At 38.0% G+C, this 17913-nt stretch overlaps 1 protein-coding gene across 7 annotated transcripts in view; it reads left to right on the forward strand.

Moving 5' to 3' along the window:
* The window catches only part of LOC127835025 (uncharacterized), a 75010-nt gene that overhangs the window by 41116 nt on the left and 15981 nt on the right, over window positions 1-17913 (forward strand). For 5 of the 7 annotated variants that reach the window (XM_052361207.1, XM_052361208.1, XM_052361212.1 and 2 more), the window contains exons 6-7: window positions 5405-5543; window positions 10624-10757. The exons of 1 other annotated variant lie outside the window; for it this stretch is intronic. In XM_052361207.1, the coding sequence (XP_052217167.1) occupies window positions 5405-5543; window positions 10624-10757 (273 nt within the window). The remainder of the gene's footprint in view (window positions 1-5404; window positions 5544-10623; window positions 10758-17913) is intronic. One more of the 7 variants, XM_052361209.1, reaches the window with a different exon arrangement.

Genomic DNA, 17913 nt, shown 5'->3' on the forward strand with positions numbered 1-17913 from the left:
CGGCTAAATAAGGGTCATGTGCGAAAACAAAACTAGACCACAAAGTAAAATCATAGTAAAGACTTCTTTCTACTCTTTGAACCCTAATTGTCACCTAATGATGATAAATCTGGGACACGTGTTTCAAAAACTTGGTCAGCATGTCAGGAAAATATAACAAGAGAGGGGATCTCCTTGTCTGCAACTTCTTTCAATAGGGGAAAAGCCAGATAGGTAACAACTGAGAAAAAGATGAAAAATCTGAAACCAACGTTTTATGTTTGGACCCAAATTGGTCGTTATGAATTAACTTGTCCATGATTACTTTAAATCTGTTAGCTATGACTCCAGAGGCAATTTTATAAACAGTATTTACAGGATAAATTGGGCGCCAATTTTGTATAAACAGTTTAGATTTACTGGCGTCGCACTGAAGTGCGGCGACTAGTATGTAATACGTTTTTTTTTTCGTTTATGGGAGGAGAAGTTATTTTACGGATTAATGTATATATTTTTGTTGTCAGAATATCTTGCATAGTGGTGTTTTTTTGTGTAAATTAGTGTAAATAAGTACTGCATTTGTGCCTATTAGATTTACTACAACATTTATTGCCAATAATGCAAAGCTAATTCTTTTAATTAATAACTGATCACAGGGACTGGGCAATAATAAAAGGTAACAAGGGACTGGGCAAATACGCGAACCGGTGAAACTTTCTGGTTTTGTATAAAAAAAAAAAAAACTTCTTAGTTCCACTATCCTAGCAACCACCTAGTTACTAATAAAGGCTCTATAGAGCGCGAAGGGCGACGCATATTATTAATTGTAATAATGAGTCTTGATAAAGGAAGCAGCCGCTTATCAATGAGGAGCACCATCACAGCACCCCAGTCTCATTACTATCAAGTCCTCCTACAGGTTTTTTTTTAAGAGCCACATATAGAAGGCCGCAGGCCTGACCCGTATCTTGCCAGTGGTATGGACCCTTTGGTATGGACCTTTAACCCTGCTCACTATCCAGCGTTTAATCTTCCTTGTTTACATTTGAACCGACTATTAATAGCTTATTAAAATCTTAGTTATTTGTTAGTTAGTTATTGATTTTTTAAGCGGTTCCGTAGTGAAGTGGTTACACGCTCGCTTCACATGTGAGAGGCCCAAGGTTCGAGCCCCAGTAGAATCAAATTATTTTATTTGTGTTCTATGTTAACTTTTTGTTTTGATGTAGACATTTTAGTTTAAATAAATATGCTGTTTTATTGTAACCATTTTTTGTTTTTATTATGCCCATGAAATATATGTGTGAGAGGGTGGGTGGGTTCGTAAACACATTACAACTTTTACAGTGTTTTCATATCAATGAGTACTCAACCCCTATCGTAAATGAGCAACATAAGAATAAGTTCAGAGTCATCTGCCCTTGAAGTTGAGAAAAATATGAAATTACGCTTACAAGATGAAGCAGATTTTTTAAAACCTGCACAGTTCTGTTCCATTAATGAAAACTGCACATGGATGGCAGTAAAAAAAAGGAAACCAATGTAAATAAAATGAACTATGAAATATTTGGGGGTTACAACACAAAATCATAGATAATGGTTATTTGGGGGTTATAACACAACATCATAGATTATGGTTATTTGGGAGTTATAACACAAAATCATAGATAATGGTTATACCAGTATCTTTTTCTATTTTTTTTTAAATAATCGGCCAATATATTAATATATACAGTAGAAAAAAAATCATTCCATGTAACGTCATTGAGTGCCTTTTACACTAAAATTCCCAACACCCTTTGATGCTTTGCATCAATACTTATCTTGTAACCCTTTGTCATACAGGTTATGATAACTCGAGTTTGTGTAATTGATAAATTTCCACTATAAAAAGCTTCATTTAAGGATCTGACAACAAAAGATACCAATTCTTTTCTAGAACATTTTATAAAAATCTGCATTGAAGCGAAAACTGCCTGGGCTTTTATTATTTGAAATATTTTTTAACTCTATTGAAGCTTCCACTATATTTATGATACCTTCGATTGAAATAGACTCGTTCTGGTTTCATATTGGACACTTTAATCCTGTTACATAGTCATTAAAGTCTTCACTTCTACATTCACTTTTATGCCCCCTTTCGAAGAAAATGGGGCATATAGTGATCGGACTGTCCGTCTGTCTGTCCGTCCGTCTTTCCGTCACACTTTGCGTTTAGGTTTCGAAAAATGCTCATAACTTCTATGTCCCTTGAGATATAACCTTCATATTTGGTATGCATGTGTATATGGACAAGGCCTTTCCATACGCACACATTTTTTTACCCCTGTGACCTTGACCTTGAAGTTAGGGTCCGCGTTTAGGTTTGGAAATCTGCGTTTAGGTTTCGAAAAATGCTCATAACTTCTATGTCCCTTGAGATATAACCTTCATATTTGGTTTGCATCTGTAAATTGACAAGGCCTTTCCATACGCAAACATTTTTTTACCCCTGTGACCTTGACCTTGAAGTTAGGGTCCGCGTTTAGGTTTCGAAAAATGCTCATAACTTTTATGTCCCTTGAGATATTACCTTCATATTTGGTATGCATGTGTATATGGACAAGGCCTTTCCATACGCACACAAATTTTGACCCCTGTGACCTTGACCTTGAAGTTAGGGTCCGCGTTTAGGTTTCGAAATCTGCGTTTAGGTTTCGCAAAATGCTCATAACTTCTATGTCCCTTGAGATATAACCTTCATATTTGGTATCCATGTGTATATGGACAAGGCCTTTCCATACGCGCAACATTTTTTTACCCCTGTGACCTTCACCTTGAACTTAGGGTCTGCGTTTAGGTTTTTTAATATTGAAGATAGCAACTTGATAAAAGGCATGCATGTGTATCTCGTGGAGCTGCACGTTTTGAGTGGTGAAAGGTCAAGGTCATCCTTCAAGGTCAAAGGTCAAATTTATGGCTCCAAAGCGGCGTAATAGGGAGCATTGTGTTTCTGACAAACACATCTCTTGTTTTGCTAATAAAGAGACTGTCATAACAAGTCCAGTATGGTTTCTACTCTCTTTATGAAACCCATCCTTATTTATAACTATTCTGTTGTCCTTTTTTTTTCACCTATCACAAACAACCAAACAAAAATACATATTAACCTCTCTTTTTTTTTAATCTAAAGGAAATCACAATGTCAAAAAACGATATATTAGCATATCTTGTATAACATGTCTGGACATTATTGCCGCTACATGGTATCACTTTGTTTTATGATCATATACATGTATACATTATATGTCTTTTATTGAATATAAAAAAAAATAAGTAAATAAAGAGACTGATAATAAGATGCTATTGTATTTAGGATACATTTTTGGTCACATATTTCACTATCATCTTCATTTTAATGCCCCCGAAGGAGGGCGCATAGTTATCGGACTGTCCGTCCGTCTGTCCTTCAGTCACACTTTGCGTTTAGGTTTCGAAAAATGCTCATAATTTCTATGTCCCTTGAGATATAACCTTCATATTGGTACGCATGTGTATATGGACAAGGCCTTTCCATACGCACACAAATTTTGACCCCTGTGACCTTGACGTTGAACTAAGGGTCCGCGTTTAGGTTTCGTAATCTGTGTTTAGGTTTCGAAAAATGCTCATAACTTCTATGTCCCTTGAAATATAACCGTCATATTTGGTATGCATGTGTATATGGATAAGGCCTTTCCATACTCACACAAATTTTGACCCCTGTGACCTTGACCTTGAACTAAGGGTGTGCATTTAGGTTTCATAATCTGCGTTTAGGTTTCGAAAAATGCTCATAACTTCTTTGTCCCTTGAGATATAACCTTCATATTTGGTATACATGTGTATATGGACAAGACTTTTCCAAACGCACACAAATTTTGACCCCTTGACCTTTAACTTAGGGTCCGCGTTAAGGTTTCGAAATCTGCGTTTAGGTTTCAAAAAATGCTCATAACTTCTATGTCCCTTGAGATATAACCTTCATATTTAGTATGCATGTTTATATGGACAAGGCCTTTCCATACGCACAAAACTTTTGACCCCTGTGACCTTGACCTTGAACTTAGGGTCCGCGTTTAGGTTTGGAAATCTGCGTTTAGGTTTCGAAAAATGCTCATAATTTCTATCAAAGCGTTTATAGGGGGCATATGTCATCCTATGGTGACAGCTCTTTTTCGTTATATAATATGATTATCATTCAAACTGATGTTTTCACTTATTAATATCATAGCCACACGCTAACCACCTGTGAGATGAACAATGACTTAAAAACATTCACATCCCAATTCTGAATAAATGGTACTGTTCATGTCAGAAGTGAAATCTTGGCCGTGTTCAAAACTGGATCATGTGAGATACACAAACTAGGTCACTAGGGAAAATTAAAAAAATCCTTGTGAACACTCTAGAAGTTGCATTTATTGTTCAATCTTCATGAAACTTGGACAGAACATTCGTTCTAATGATATCTGGGTTTAAAAACGGTGTCGGTCCGATGAAAAACATGGCCACTAAGGAGTGAGGCAGTTTACCTTTTTATGGCTATAGTGAAACCTTGTTAATGCTCTATAGACCACATTTATTGTTCAATCTTGATGAATATTGTCCTAATTAAGTATGGTCTTGTTCATATTAGCTAGGTTACTCTGTCAAATAAAGAAAAAATAAAGTCCTTGTCTTGAACCTTGTCAGAACACTTGTTCTACTGATATCTCAGCCGCATGCACAAAATAAAATATGCCTAAAAGGTTAATATTTATTGTTAAAATACTCTCATTATTTTTAATTCCACCTTCCAAGAATAGTTATGTTCCTTCCGGCCGCCGGTAAACACCTTAGGACCAATTGGTTACTTGTTTTTAAAGAGATTGCCCTTTGTTAATTTTTGTCTGTAGCATCACTTGAAAACTAAAAGAGGTATCAGCTTAAAACATAATTTTCAGTAATTCTCATTCAGGGGATGGGTCATGCACAAGAACCATTACTTGTGCACACCTATTTTAAGAGTTATTGCCACTTTGTACATTAATGTACTTAATCTGGAGAATCTTTTGTAATTTAATAGATTATTATAACAACTTAAAACTTAATATATAGCCAGATATCTTTAAGGGGATGTGCAGTTCTCAAGAATTAAAACCCTTGAGTCTGGAGTTATTGTCTTATGTTTATTTCTATTTTGAAATTTATCCAGAGGATAACCTAACAAGAGGTATTTTAAGCCAGTCTTGGAAATTCGGACTTTCCCAATCGCCAATGCGAGTATAAATACTACTAGGCAGTATGTGCTACCAGTTTGGCCAGTGGTATACAAAATGTAAAAAAAAAGGTAAATCAGGCAGTGAATCTTCTGGACAGATATCATAGAAAAAATATTCTGTACTTGTGTTATTGTGTTGTTCAGGATGAGGCCTCACTTGAAGACTCATTCAAAGGCGAGCATCAGGATGTCATAGACAACAATATGGAGGAAGGGGAGCTAAGAAACGTGAAAGAGGAGGGAAATAACAATCGGGCCATGCATAGATGCAAGTACACAGAAGGTATGGCAACCAAATAGTGTTATTGTATAATTCGCTATCTATGTTATTTCAATACATTTACCTCTTTATTCAATTTTTTGTTGATAAGAAACTGGCAATCGAGAAGCAAGTTCACAGCATCTCTGTATTGCCATTGTTATATTCTGGAGTATGGTGATTTATTTGATAACTGTCAATATATCTATTTAAGTTTTAAATCAAACAAATGTATAGCACCCAATACAGGACTCAACAAATTCAAAATTTTCAGAACTTCACACGCGTTTGATGCAATCAATTTGATTATTACAATCAGCTTTGTGTAAAGTTAAACAAAGACGCTCGTGTGTTGACATTTTAAATGCTTTCAGAAAGGTATATGAAATGTTTCTTTGTTTTGATGTTATTTTTTCAATAATATATTTCAAATAAAATTCCCCCAGTAGGGTGGCATATGGCAGTCACACTGTCCGTCTGTCTGTTCGTACGGCCGGCAATCCGTTTTCAGGAGGTTTTCCACGGTAGGCTTTAAGATATTGAGCTGACTTTTGGTTTTTGGGAAAGCTTACATGACCTACAGATGAAGTGGAAAGTTTGTTCCGGTCCTGACAAAGATACGGGCCTTTGACTGATCTTAATTTTGCCAAGGGAAGCAGAAAGCATTAAAGGGAGTAATATTTATTTATCATTTAGCAGGTACAAAGTCTATTTTTGACAAAAGAAGTAATATTTTATAAATGGGTATAATCCAAGGTAGGAGCTTCTATTAATAGAAAGTAAATAGCATGGATATTTGAGACAAAAGTGAAAGATACATTTTCTTTATAATTACCGTTTTCCGAATGTTTTTATCAACATGTTCAGATATTGAGCTGAATGTTGGTATGCCAGTGGAGTCTATATACATGCAATGCAGTGCGAAATTCGTTCCAGTCAATTGAAATGTGGAGAAGTTATGGGCCTTGGAAATTCTTTTCTATAATCACCGTTTTCGAGAGGTTTTGTTGCAACACTTTCAGGTATTAAGCTCATTTTTGGTATGTGTGTTTACCTACATGACCTACAAACGAAGTTTGAAATTTGTTCAGGTCCATTTATTTTTAGCAAAGTTATGAGCCTTGGACTTGAAAATATCTGTATTGTAACCTTTTTCCGGAGTATTTTTACGCAACGCTCACAGATATTAATCTGACTTTTGGTGTTTGAGTCTACCTACATGACTTACAGATGAAGTGTCAGTTTAGTTTTGGTAAATTGATTTAATTTCTAAGTTATTGCTTTTTTTATCCCCACGCTTTTTGAAAAAAAGGTGGGGATATTGTGGTTATCTCCGCCGTCCGTCCGTCCGTCTGTCCGTCCGTCCGTCTGTCTGTCCGTCCGTCCTGGCCACTATCTCCTCCCACACTAAAAGCACTAGAACCTTGAAACTTACACACATGGTAGCTATGAGCATATGTGCGACCCTGCACTATTTGGAATTTTGATCTGACCCCTGGGTCAAAAGTTATAGCGGTTGGGGTGGGGCCGCGTCAGAAATTATCACTCATTTTTTTAGGTTATTTTACATTTACTTCTTTATTTCTACACCGATTCACTTCAAATTGATACTGGACCTCTCTTATGACAATACGGTCAATCTCAACCATGCATGGCCCCATTCCCAACCCTGGGGCGCCCCGCCCACATAGGCCACACCCACCAAAAATTTCCATTTACTATAATTTTTTCATTTCTACACGGATTCACTTCAAATTGATACTGAACTTTTGTTATGACATTAGGGTCAATCTCAACTATGCATGGCCCCAATCCCAACCCTGGGGTGCCCGCCCACATAGGCCACACCCACCAAAAAATTCCATTTACTATAATTTTTTCATTTCTACACGGATTCACTTCAAATTGATTCTGAACTTCTCTTATGACATTAGGGTCAATCTCAACTATGCATGGCCCCATAACAAACCCTGGGGCCCCGCCCACATAGACCACACCCACCCAAAATTGCCTTTACTATAATTTCTTCATTTCTACACCGATTCACTTCAAATTGATATTGAACTTCTCTTATGACAATACAGTCAATCTCAACTATGCATGGCCCCATTACCAACCCTGGGGCGCCCCGCCCACATAGACCACACCCACCCAAAATTGCCTTTTACTATAATTTCTTCATTTCTACACCGATTCACTTCAAATTGATACTGAACCTCTCTTATGACAATACGGTCAATCTCAACTATGCATGGCCCCATTACCAACCCTGGGGCCCCGCCCACATAGACCACACCCGCCCAAAATTGCCTTTTACTATAATTTTTTCATTTCTACACCGATTCACTTCAAATTGATACTGAACTTCTCTTATGACAATACGGTCAATCTCAACTATGCATGGCACAATTACCAACCCTGGGGCGCCCTGCCCACATATGTCACACCCACCCAAAATTGCCTTTTACTATAACTTCTTCATTTCTACACCAATTCACTTCTAATTGATGATGAACTTCTCTTATGACAATACGGTCAATCTCAGCTATGCATGGCCCCATTACCAACCCTGGGGCACACCTAGGTTAAACATTCGGCGTGGGGATACGCGTCGGCCTCTGCCGCGCCATTTCTAGTTTATAAAATAACTTCAGTGGGACTATGAAGCACAGTCGGGGACATGGCGTTTCACAATTGCAGCTGTTGTTTGTATTTAAAAATATTTCAGTGCTGATTATACTCTTTTTGCGGGATTAGGAAAGAGTGGAATGAATGTGTTCAATGATGACTGATTGCAGGTGCATTCTTTGTGTAGTTGTTGTTATGCTCCCAGCATATAGTCGCCGCTTCGTCTGTCCGTGCATGGGTCCGTCCGTGCACAACTTTTTTCCGGGCTATTTCTCAGCAACTGATGACCGGAATTCAATGAAACTTTATGGGAAGCTTCACTACCAAAAGGAGATGTGCATATTATCAGCCAGTTATGGTCCGATGATTTTTCACAGACGTATTGCCCTTTGAAATTTTCCATTAACTGTACATATAGTGCAATTCTTGTCCGGGCGATTTCTCAGCAACTAATGACTGGAATTCAATGAAACTTTATGGGAATCTTCACTACCAAGATGAGATGTGCATATTATCAGCCGGTTCTCGTCGGATGATTTTTATGCTCCCCCGAAATTTATTTTGGGGGAGCATATAGTTGTCACTTCGTCTGCCCGTCCGTGTGTCCGTCCGTGCACAATTTTTGTCAGGGCTATTTCTCAGAAACTAAATACCGGAATTCAATTAAACTTTATGGGAAGCTTCACTACCAAGAGGAGATGTGCATATTATCAGCGGGTTCTGGTCGGATGATTTTTCACAGAGTTATGGCCCTTTGAAATTTTCCATTGTACATATAGTGCAATTCTTGTCCGGGTTATTTCTCAGCAACTAATGATGCGAATTCAATGAAACTTTATGGGATGCTTCAATACCAAAAGGAGATGTGCATATTATCAGCCGGTTCTCTTCGGATGATTTTTCACAGAGTTTTGGCCCTTTGAAATTTTCCATTGTACATATAGTGCAATTCTTGTCCGGGCTATTTCTCAGCAACTAATGACTGGAATTCAATAAAACGTTATGGGAAGCTTCACTACCAAGAGGAGATGTGCATATTATCAGCCGGTTCTCATCTGATGATTTTTCACAGAGTTATGGCCCTTTGAAATTTTCCATTGTACTTAAAGTGCAATTTTTGTCCGGGCTATTTCTCAGCAACTTATTATGGGAATTCAATGAAACTTTATGGGAAGCTTCACTACCAACAGGAGATGTTCATATTATCAGCCGGATATGGTCGGATGATTTTTCACAGAGTTATGGCCCTTTGAAATTTTCTATAAACTGTACATATAATGCAATTCTTGTCCGGGCTATTTCTCCCCAACTACTGACTGGAATTCAATGAAGCTTTATGGGAAGCTTAACTACCTTGAGGAGATGCGCATGTTATTTGTGGGTTCTGGTTTGATGATTTATTTAGAGAGTTATGGCCCTTTGAAATTTTTAAGTTGCTAAACCATCCATCTTAATATTTTGTCCAATGTTATGCCCCTCAAGACGTTTCCTTTTATCTGAATATATAGTGCAATATTGTGACAAAAAACATTTGGGGAGCATCACCCGTCTCCGACGGTTTCTTGTTCACAGAGTTATGGCACTTTGAAATTTTCCATTGTACATATAGTGCAATTCTTGTCCGAGCTATTTCTCAGCAACTTATTACGGGAATTCAATGAAACTTTATGTGAAGCTTCGCTACCAACAGGAGATGTGCATATTATCAGCCGATTATGGTCGGATGATTTTTCACAGAGTTATGGCCCTTTGAAATTTTCTATAAACTGTACATATGGTGCAATTCTTGTCCGGGCTATTTCTCCCCAACTACTGACTGGAATACAATGAAGCTTTATGGGAAGCTTAACTACCTTGAGGAGATGCGCATGGTATTTGTGGGTCTGGTTAGATGATTTATTTAGAAAGTTATGGCCCTTTGAAATTTGCTAAAAAAGTTGCTAAACCATCCATCGTATTATTTTGTCCAAAGATATGCCCCTCTAGACGTTTCCTTTTATCTGAATATATAGTGCAATATTGGGGAAAAAACAAACTCTGGGAAGCATCACCCGTCTCCGACGGTTTCTTTTTTTTGTAATTGACCCAGAACGATTTATTTCGAGTGGCAGAAACATTGCACATCCATTCAACGTTACTAGGCATAGATTCAGATTAACGCTGGGTATTTGTTTGCAAATCAAAACTATGTATTATTTAAATCGTTTGATAGGATAAATAGAATATAATGTTTGTGTCTTTGTGTATTTCCATTTATCTAACACATCTTCCACAAATTACATGGCTTTGCAAGCCTTGCCGCGTAAACCTTCAACCTGTCGGATAAAATCAAGCACAAAATGACACTTACTTAAAATCCTCTATTTATTTGAAATGCTTTTCTCTATTCCAGTTATGTTTTGTTACTATTGAGTCCCTGTTATCATTCTGTTCTGCAGACATTTTGTGATACTGATTGTGTGCCATATCTTTACAGGTCAGTGGTCCCCTCTTAACCCCAATGGCAAGAAGCACTATGACCGCGAGTTTCTGATACAGTTTCAGTTTCACAGCACCGCCACAACCAAGCCTGCTGGCTTTCCCGATATACCTGGCATTGTACTTGAAAAGGTATCTCATCAAAACAAAATATGTCAGACATCAGGACAATATCACTGGAAATATACACGATAGCTTGGTTATTTTCAGCTGAAAATTTAGCCCCAATTTTGTGTTATTTTGAACAATCAGACACAACATTCAATATATTCCATCACTGCAAATTTTTACATAATCAATGAAGTCATTATATAGGTTATAACATAATGTACAGTCTTCACCATTTTTTCAGACAAATAGCCCAACTGATAAAAAGTGTTTGTGTCGATACAACAGAGGTCTCAAAAGTCAAGGCTACATATACATGTACACTTAGTTTGTTAAGGTTACATTTTTCGCCAATATAATAGCTTGACAATTCCTGTCTTAGCCATATTTTTTTGCCCCGGATCGAATGATCAGGGGTATATTGTTTTTGGCCAGTCTGCCTGTCTGTCATTGTATGTGTGTGTGTCTGTCTGTCCCAAAACTTTAACCATGCTCATAACTTTTGCGATATTGAAGATAGCAACTTGATATTTGGCATGCATGTGTATCTGATGAAGCTGCACATTTCGAGTGGTGAAAGGTCATCCTTCAAAGTCAAATAAATGGCTTCAAAGCGCATAAGTGGGCATTGTGTTTCACAAACACAGCTCTTGTTGAATATATATTGACTGAATTTGAAATAACTTCAAAAAGTAAACCATCATAATATGACATGTCCCATGTTTGTAACAACCGTCTCCCTACCTCAAAGGTCAAGGTCACACATAATGGTAAAAAGTCACGTTTTGCCATTTGATGGATTTTTAAATAACTTGACCCAAATATAATTCATCATAACACGACCTGTCGCATGGTTCATTCCTCTCCCTACCTAAAAGGTCAAGGTTATGCTTCAAAGATAAAATTTGGCTATAAATGTAACATTTCATTTATAATGCTATTTTTTATAATTCCCAATATTCACAACCATAATGACACGGCATTTCGTGTGTAAAGCATGTGTCCTTATTTACCTCAGAGGTCAGAGTCACACTTAGACTTCAAATGACAAGTTATGCCATAAAATAGCTCTTCCAGGCCTTAACGTTTCATCCTCAAACAATTCAGTGTAACATGTATTCCATCTTTTATAACCTCAAAGTTCAAGGTCACACTAAGCGGTCATAAGTCAAATTGGCCATTAATAGTGTCTGTTTTACCCGAGCAGATGTTTTATAAGACAAACCTGGAATGTGAGGGCATCCCTGCCCATGGGCACATATCTTGTTTGTTAAGGTCTATCCTATTGTTCTCTTACTAAGTCAGTAGCTTCTATCTTGTCAAATCTTCAGTAATCGGTGTCCTGGTACTCAGGTAAGGGCTTAAGGGCCATGCTGGCCCTCTAGATACAAATGTTATGATAGAATGCTGAAAGCATAACCAACACATTATTATGACACATATCTTGTTTGGTAAGGTCTATCCTATTGTTCTCTTACTAAGTCTTGAGTTTCTATCTGGTTAAGTCTTCAATAATTGGTATCCTTGTACTCAGGTAAGAGCTTAAAGGGGCCTTTTCACAGATTTTGTCATGTATTGAAGTTTGTCATTCAAAGCTTATATTGATACATGTTAACATTGGATCTAAAAACTCCAATACAAAAGAAGAAAATTAAAGAAAGAAAAAAAAGCAACCCTCATCTGGGCTCGAAACACTGACCCCTGGACTAAAAGTCTATTGCTTAGACCACTGGGCCATCCGTGTAATATATTTTATACTTTATATAAGCAACCCTTGTAGTTTCACAAATATAACGACAACAACAGAACTCTCTAAATTATTCAATTGTTTCGAATTGCAACGCTTTATAATTTTCAGGTTTTAAATCGTAAAAAGATGCATATAATGGATATTTTAGAGCATGGTTAATGTTAAATATTACTTTTTCCTCACAAATATCAAAACTACAGCAAAAATTTGCGAATCTGAGGAATTTTTTATTTTGCCAGTTTACCAAAACGTGAAAAGGCCCCTTTAAGGGCCATCCTGGCCCTTTTGATAGAAATTTGATGGTAAAATGCTGAAAGCAAAAGAGACTAAATCACCTTTATGTGAAAAGAATGATAACAACAATCAAAGCATTGTACCCTTATTTTTACAGGGTACGTAATCACTAAAAAAATACGACTTTTTAGATGAATTTTTTTTATAAGTTCCAGGCGCATAAGTAACTACTAATTAATAATCTTTCCATTAAAACAATTCCACTCATTTTTAGCTCATCTATTTTTTTTTTTTTAAAATATGAGCTATTGTCATCACCTTGGCGTTGGCGTCGGCGTCCGGTTAAGTTTTGCGTTTAGGCCCACTTTTCTCAGAAAGTATCAATGCTATTGCATTCAAACTTGGTACACTGACTTACTATCATGAGGGGACTGGGCAGGCAAAGTTAGATAACTCTGGCGTGCATTTTGACAGAATTATGTGCCCTTTTTATACTTAGAAAATTGAAAACTTTGGTTAAGTTTTGTGTTTAGGTCCACTTTTATTCCTTAAGTATCAAAGCTATTGCTTTCATACTTGCAACACTTACTAACTATCATAAGGGAACTGTGCAGGCAAAGTAATGTAACTCTGACTTGCATTTTGACAGAATTATGTGCCCTTTTTATACCTAGAAAATTGAAAATTTAGTCCAGTTTTGTGTTTAGGTCCACTTTATTCCTACAGTATCAAAGCTATTGCTTTCATACTTGCAACACTTATTAATTATCATAAGGGGACTGTGCAGGCAAAGTTATGTAACACTGACTGGCATTTGGACTGAATTATGGGCACTTTATACTTAGAAAAGTGAAAATTTTGTTAAGTTTTGTGTTTTGGTCCACTTTACCCCTAAACTATCATAAACTATCATAAGGGTACAGTAAAAGGACAAGTTGCATAACTCTGGTTGTCATTTTTACGGAATTATGGCCCTTTTTGACTTAGTAACTTTGAATTTATGGTTAAATTTTGTGTTTCGATCCACTTTACTTCTAAAGTATCAAGACTATTGCTCTCAAACTTCAAATACTTTCATGCTATCATGAGGTAACTGTACCTGGCAAGTTAAATTTTACCTTGACCTTTGAATGACCTTGACTCTCAAGGTCAAATTATTAAATTTTGCTTAAAATGCCATAACTTCTTTTTTATGATTAGATTTGATTGATACTATGACAAAACTACTCTTACCTGACATACCACAATAGACTCCACCCAAACCATCCCCTGTGCCCTCCCCCCTTCCCCCCGAATTCCCCCCCCCCTCCGAATACCCCCCTATTTTTTTTTAAGATCATCTCACAAATGACCACCACACCCTCACACTATACTATACCCCCCCCCCCCCCACCCCCAAATTGGTTTTTTCTTGAAACGGTAAAAAAATACAAATATTTATTATTATTATTTTATGTTTGAAATACCGTCCAACCATCGCACCCAAGAATACCCCCCCCCCCCCCACCTCCCCACCTACCCCCCTCCCCCCCGAATTCCCCCCCCCCATTTTTTTTAAGATCATTTCACAAATGACCACCTCACACTATACTATACCCCCCCCACCCCACCCCCCGAATTCCCCCCTAATTTTTTTTTTTTAAGATCATCTCACAAATAACCACCACACCCTCACACTATACTATAATCCCCCCCCCCGAATGCCCCCCCTAATTTTTTTTTTTAAAGATCATCTCACAAATGACCACCACACCCTCACACAATTCCCACCCCCCCACCCCACCCCCCCCCCCCATTTTTTTTTTGAAACGGTTAAAAAGCACAAATGTTTATTTTTATTATTTGATGTTTGAAATACCGCCCAACCATTGCACCCAAAAATACCCCCCCCCCCCCCCCCGAATTCCCCTCCCCCTAATTTTAATGCCCCCCCCCCCCGCTTGGGCCTAGGATCATGAAACTTTATAGGTACATTGATCATGACTCGCAGATGACCCCTATTGATTTTGAGGTCACTAGGTCAAAGGTCAAGGTCACGGTGACCCGAAATAGTAAAATGGTATCCGGATGATAACTCAAGAACGCATACGCCTAGGATCATGAAACTTCATGGGTAGATTGATCATGACTCGCAGATGACCCCTATTGATTTTGAGGTCACTAGGTCAAAGGTCAAGGTCACGGTGACCCGAAATAGTAAAATTGTTTTCGGATGATAACTCAAGAACGCATACGCCTAGGATCATGAAACTTCATAGGTAGATTGATCATGACTCGCAGATGACCCCTATTGATTTTGAGGTCACAAGGTCAAAGGTCAAGGTCACGGTGACCCGAAATAGTAAAATGATTTTCGGATGATAACTCAAGAACGCTATTGCTTAGGATCATGACACTTCATAGGTACATTGATCCTGACTCGCAGATGACCCCTATTGATTTTCAGGTCACTAGGTCAAAGGTCAAGGTCACAGTGACAAAAAACGTATTCACACAATGGCTGCCACTATCTATATAGAAAAAAAGAATATCTCACTCAGCAAACCAAGAAACTTCTTGTCATGTCTTTAATCCAATGTCATTTTGATTATGCTTGCTCTATATGGCTCTTGTTGAATATATATTGACTGAATTTGAAATAACTTCAAAAAGTAAACCATCATAATATGACATGTCCCATGTTTGTAACAACCGTCTCCCTACCTCAAAGGTCAAGGTCACACATAATGGTAAAAAGTCACGTTTTGCCATTTGATGGATTTTTAAATAACTTGACCCAAATATAATTCATCATAACACGACCTGTCGCATGGTTCATTCCTCTCCCTACCTAAAAGGTCAAGGTTATGCTTCAAAGATAAAATTTGGCTATAAATGTAACATTTCATTTATAATGCTATTTTTTATAATTCCCAATATTCACAACCATAATGACACGGCATTTCGTGTGTAAAGCATGTGTCCTTATTTACCTCAGAGGTCAGAGTCACACTTAGACTTCAAATGACAAGTTATGCCATAAAATAGCTCTTCCAGGCCTTAACGTTTCATCCTCAAACAATTCAGTGTAACATGTATTCCATCTTTTATAACCTCAAAGTTCAAGGTCACACTAAGCGGTCATAAGTCAAATTGGCCATTAATAGTGTCTGTTTTACCCGAGCAGATGTTTTATAAGACAAACCTGGAATGTGAGGGCATCCCTGCCCATGGGCACATATCTTGTTTGTTAAGGTCTATCCTATTGTTCTCTTACTAAGTCAGTAGCTTCTATCTTGTCAAATCTTCAGTAATCGGTGTCCTGGTACTCAGGTAAGGGCTTAAGGGCCATGCTGGCCCTCTAGATACAAATGTTATGATAGAATGCTGAAAGCATAACCAACACATTATTATGACACATATCTTGTTTGGTAAGGTCTATCCTATTGTTCTCTTACTAAGTCTTGAGTTTCTATCTGGTTAAGTCTTCAATAATTGGTATCCTTGTACTCAGGTAAGAGCTTAAAGGGGCCTTTTCACAGATTTTGTCATGTATTGAAGTTTGTCATTCAAAGCTTATATTGATACATGTTAACATTGGATCTAAAAACTCCAATACAAAAGAAGAAAATTAAAGAAAGAAAAAAAAGCAACCCTCATCTGGGCTCGAAACACTGACCCCTGGACTAAAAGTCTATTGCTTAGACCACTGGGCCATCCGTGTAATATATTTTATACTTTATATAAGCAAACCGAATTCCCCCCCCCCCTCCGAATACCCCCCTATTTTTTTTTTTAAGATCATCTCACAAATGACCACCACACCCTCACACTATACTATACCCCCCCCCCCCACCCCCAAATTGTTTTTTCTTGAAACGGTAAAAAAATACAAATATTTATTATTATTATTTTATGTTTGAAATACCGTCCAACCATCGCACCCAAGAATACCCCCCCCCCCCCACCTCCCCACCTACCCCCCTCCCCCCCGAATTCCCCCCCCCCCATTTTTTTTAAGATCATTTCACAAATGACCACCTCACACTATACTATACCCCCCCCACCCCACCCCCCGAATTCCCCCCTAATTTTTTTTTTTTAAGATCATCTCACAAATAACCACCACACCCTCACACTATACTATAATCCCCCCCCCCCGAATGCCCCCCCTAATTTTTTTTTTAAAGATCATCTCACAAATGACCACCACACCCTCACACAATTCCCACCCCCCCCACCCCACCCCCCCCCCCCATTTTTTTTTTTGAAACGGTTAAAAAACACAAATGTTTATTTTTATTATTTGATGTTTGAAATACCGCCCAACCATTGCACCCAAAAATACCCCCCCCCCCCCCCCCCCCCCGAATTCCCCTCCCCCTAATTTTAATGCCCCCCCCCCCCCCCGCTTGGGCCTAGGATCATGAAACTTTATAGGTACATTGATCATGACTCGCAGATGACCCCTATTGATTTTGAGGTCACTAGGTCAAAGGTCAAGGTCACGGTGACCCGAAATAGTAAAATGGTATCCGGATGATAACTCAAGAACGCATACGCCTAGGATCATGAAACTTCATGGGTAGATTGATCATGACTCGCAGATGACCCCTATTGATTTTGAGGTCACTAGGTCAAAGGTCAAGGTCACGGTGACCCGAAATAGTAAAATTGTTTTCGGATGATAACTCAAGAACGCATACGCCTAGGATCATGAAACTTCATAGGTAGATTGATCATGACTCGCAGATGACCCCTATTGATTTTGAGGTCACAAGGTCAAAGGTCAAGGTCACGGTGACCCGAAATAGTAAAATGATTTTCGGATGATAACTCAAGAACGCTATTGCTTAGGATCATGACACTTCATAGGTACATTGATCCTGACTCGCAGATGACCCCTATTGATTTTCAGGTCACTAGGTCAAAGGTCAAGGTCACAGTGACAAAAAACGTATTCACACAATGGCTGCCACTATCTATATAGAAAAAAAGAATATCTCACTCAGCAAACCAAGAAACTTCTTGTCATGTCTTTAATCCAATGTCATTTTGATTATGCTTGCTCTATATGGTACCATAGTCTCACAAAAATGTTACAAAATAAGCTCCAAACCACCCAGAATAAGTTAATGCGGTTCGTTCTAGGTCTCGATGCAAGGGCACACATTGGGCCAGAACATTTTCGTTTGCTCAACTGGCTACCAGTCAATA

Source organism: Dreissena polymorpha, chromosome 6, assembly GCF_020536995.1.
Source record: "Dreissena polymorpha isolate Duluth1 chromosome 6, UMN_Dpol_1.0, whole genome shotgun sequence".
Classification (NCBI taxonomy): domain Eukaryota; kingdom Metazoa; phylum Mollusca; class Bivalvia; order Myida; family Dreissenidae; genus Dreissena; species Dreissena polymorpha.